The 2,328-nt window shown below is 35.2% G+C and overlaps 1 protein-coding gene across 1 annotated transcript; it reads right to left on the bottom strand.

Moving 5' to 3' along the window:
• Positions 1 to 696: 696 nt before the first annotated feature.
• LOC109591487 (kelch domain-containing protein 3-like) lies at positions 697 to 2,094 on the bottom strand. The gene is made up of 4 exons (XM_020007214.1): positions 2,043 to 2,094; positions 1,625 to 1,919; positions 1,337 to 1,578; positions 697 to 978 (listed from the first exon to the last, which is right to left on the bottom strand). Exons 1-4 carry the CDS (start codon positions 2,065 to 2,067, stop codon positions 788 to 790), a joined length of 753 nt encoding a protein of 250 aa, XP_019862773.1. The 5' UTR covers positions 2,068 to 2,094; the 3' UTR covers positions 697 to 787.
• Positions 2,095 to 2,328: the final 234 nt, after the last annotated feature.

Genomic DNA, 2,328 nt, shown 5'->3' with positions numbered 1-2,328 from the left:
ATCAGATTGCAGTATTGGAGGTCAATTATTTTTCATATTAACCTAGCTCGTAAAAATATAAACCTATCTCGTTAAATAATTAATTGATTGGCAGTTTGGTGCTCTACGCTTATGCTCTTATTAATCCATTTGTCAAGTTTGGTTGATTCTTTACTGGCCTAGCCTGTTAGATATGTTGTATGTATGTCAACTGTGGTCTTATTATCAGCAGCTGGTAGTTGTTTTTCAAGTGTCATGGTAGAAGTTAGTTATACACCTCGGTATCGGTTTCTATGGTATTTATTAACCTCGCGACTGCGTCGCTCGGTTAATAAATACCATAGAAACCTCTACCTCGGTGTATAACCTATACATACGGTATCTACCCACACATTATAATTGGCCACCATTTTGGTTGGCAAGTTTATTATGGAAGTCAATGGAGGCACGAAGAAAATGCCTCACTTACCTGCTGTAGCTCTATAAATAGCTAAAAAGCGCTTGTTATAAGAAAGAACAGCTGCCTATAAGCTTCTCCTGTCAAGGATTTGGTCAAATTTGCTCCAGAATTCTTAATACAGGTTTGTTTTTATGCCGGCCCGTTTGTTCTCCATTGAAAGTTGCCAACCAAAATGGCGGCCGAAATTTATTTCATCCTAAACTACGCCTTAAAACCGTAAAAATTTCTAATAATCTTCCTACGCATTCGATTCTCGCCTAGGGTGGTCTATTATTAGTCGCTGGTTAAATTAGGGTTTTTAAGTACACTTGCAAGTCACAATTAATACACACCCTAAGCCTAAGGTAATTAATATAATGATACTAATAATACACTCACCACTGATGTATCAGTAAATTCAAATACATATACATCATTACTGAATCTATGACTATCATAACCACCAAACAATATAGCAGTGGTATTAGTTATTGATGTTAAAGTGAAGGTGTTAATAGGAGGTGGTCTGTCTCCAGTGACAGTTGGTGAAGTCCATTCACCTAAAAATAATAAAAATAATATAAACACACACACACACACACACTGCCCTCAAGTGGTTCCTGGGCTCAAATAGACACCCTCCATTGGCATACATATATCTACTACCCTCCATTAAATAACACATTATGATAAAATGGTGGAACACTACTAGTCACGTACACTATGGCTACCTTTGCTCAAGTTAATCAAGTCTACCTTATATTGTATAGACTGTGTGGTAGCTCTTTATGGCAGATACCAGACCCTTGACCTTGGTTTCAGCTGTGGGTCTGCTATCTGCCATAAACAGTCTAAATACATCAATTTAATTACTGTATATAAACTACATTTATAAACCTAGTATCATATTATACTGACCAGTTTTTAATCTGTACAAGTGTATTTCATTGCAACGTTGATTACCAAATGCATTTTTACTGTACTGGGCACCAGGTTGTGGTGGGTTATTATTAGAAGATGATCCACACCCTCCAATTACTGCAAGATAGTCCTCATCTTTCACTTTTATTGCTATCATGCTGGAGTAGCACTTCATCATAGGACCATGATGAGATGTAGTAGGAGAGAGTTCCTTCCAATTAAAGGTATCAACATTAAAACTGTATAAAATATTATATAATATTTATCAGTAACTATTATGTTTACCTGTATAAACTATTATGAAAACAGTCACTATGACCACAATCTCCTCCAAAAAAGAATATTTCATTTCTAATGACAGCAGCAGCATATCCATTGACACCAAGTGGAGGGTCACCAGTGGTAGGCTTTTGTACCCACTCACCAGTTGGTAGGTGACAGACCTCCACTACAGAACACATTGATTTCTTCTTCTCGTTATTGTGTACTTCAGGGAGATCAGGCTGGCCCCCACCCCACATGTACAGGTAGTCTCCTACCTCAACTGTAGAGTGACCGTACCTCTCCACTGGTTGATAGACTATAGATAACAAGAGGACACAGTAATATAGTGAATAGTTATAATAAACAGAGGATACAGAGGAGTAAAGTAAGGGAGAGAATAAGAAAGAAAGAGATATAAAGAGAAGAGACAGATACTGACTTGTCTCATTTCTTTTCCAAGACATTTTCAGCTACCCTCACGCCTATACCGTATCTACTCTTATTAAAAATTGGTATCAAAATAAATTTCCAATCATTCATTTTCTATTTTCAGCATTTTTTTGTTCATTATTTCAAAATTATTATTGTAAAGATACCAAATATTCACACTAAATATGGAAAATTATATTAAACTAAAAAGTTAACAATAAAGCAGCATATCACGCCTAATAATAATAATAATAATAATAATTAATAATAATAATTAATAATAATAATAAATAATA

Source organism: Amphimedon queenslandica, unplaced genomic scaffold (genome assembly GCF_000090795.2).
Source record: "Amphimedon queenslandica unplaced genomic scaffold, v1.1 AMPQUscaffold_8039_Cont20014, whole genome shotgun sequence".
NCBI lineage: Eukaryota > Metazoa > Porifera > Demospongiae > Haplosclerida > Niphatidae > Amphimedon > Amphimedon queenslandica.
Note: the sequence above shows the minus strand (reverse complement) of the source record. Positions and strands in the feature narration are given on the sequence as shown.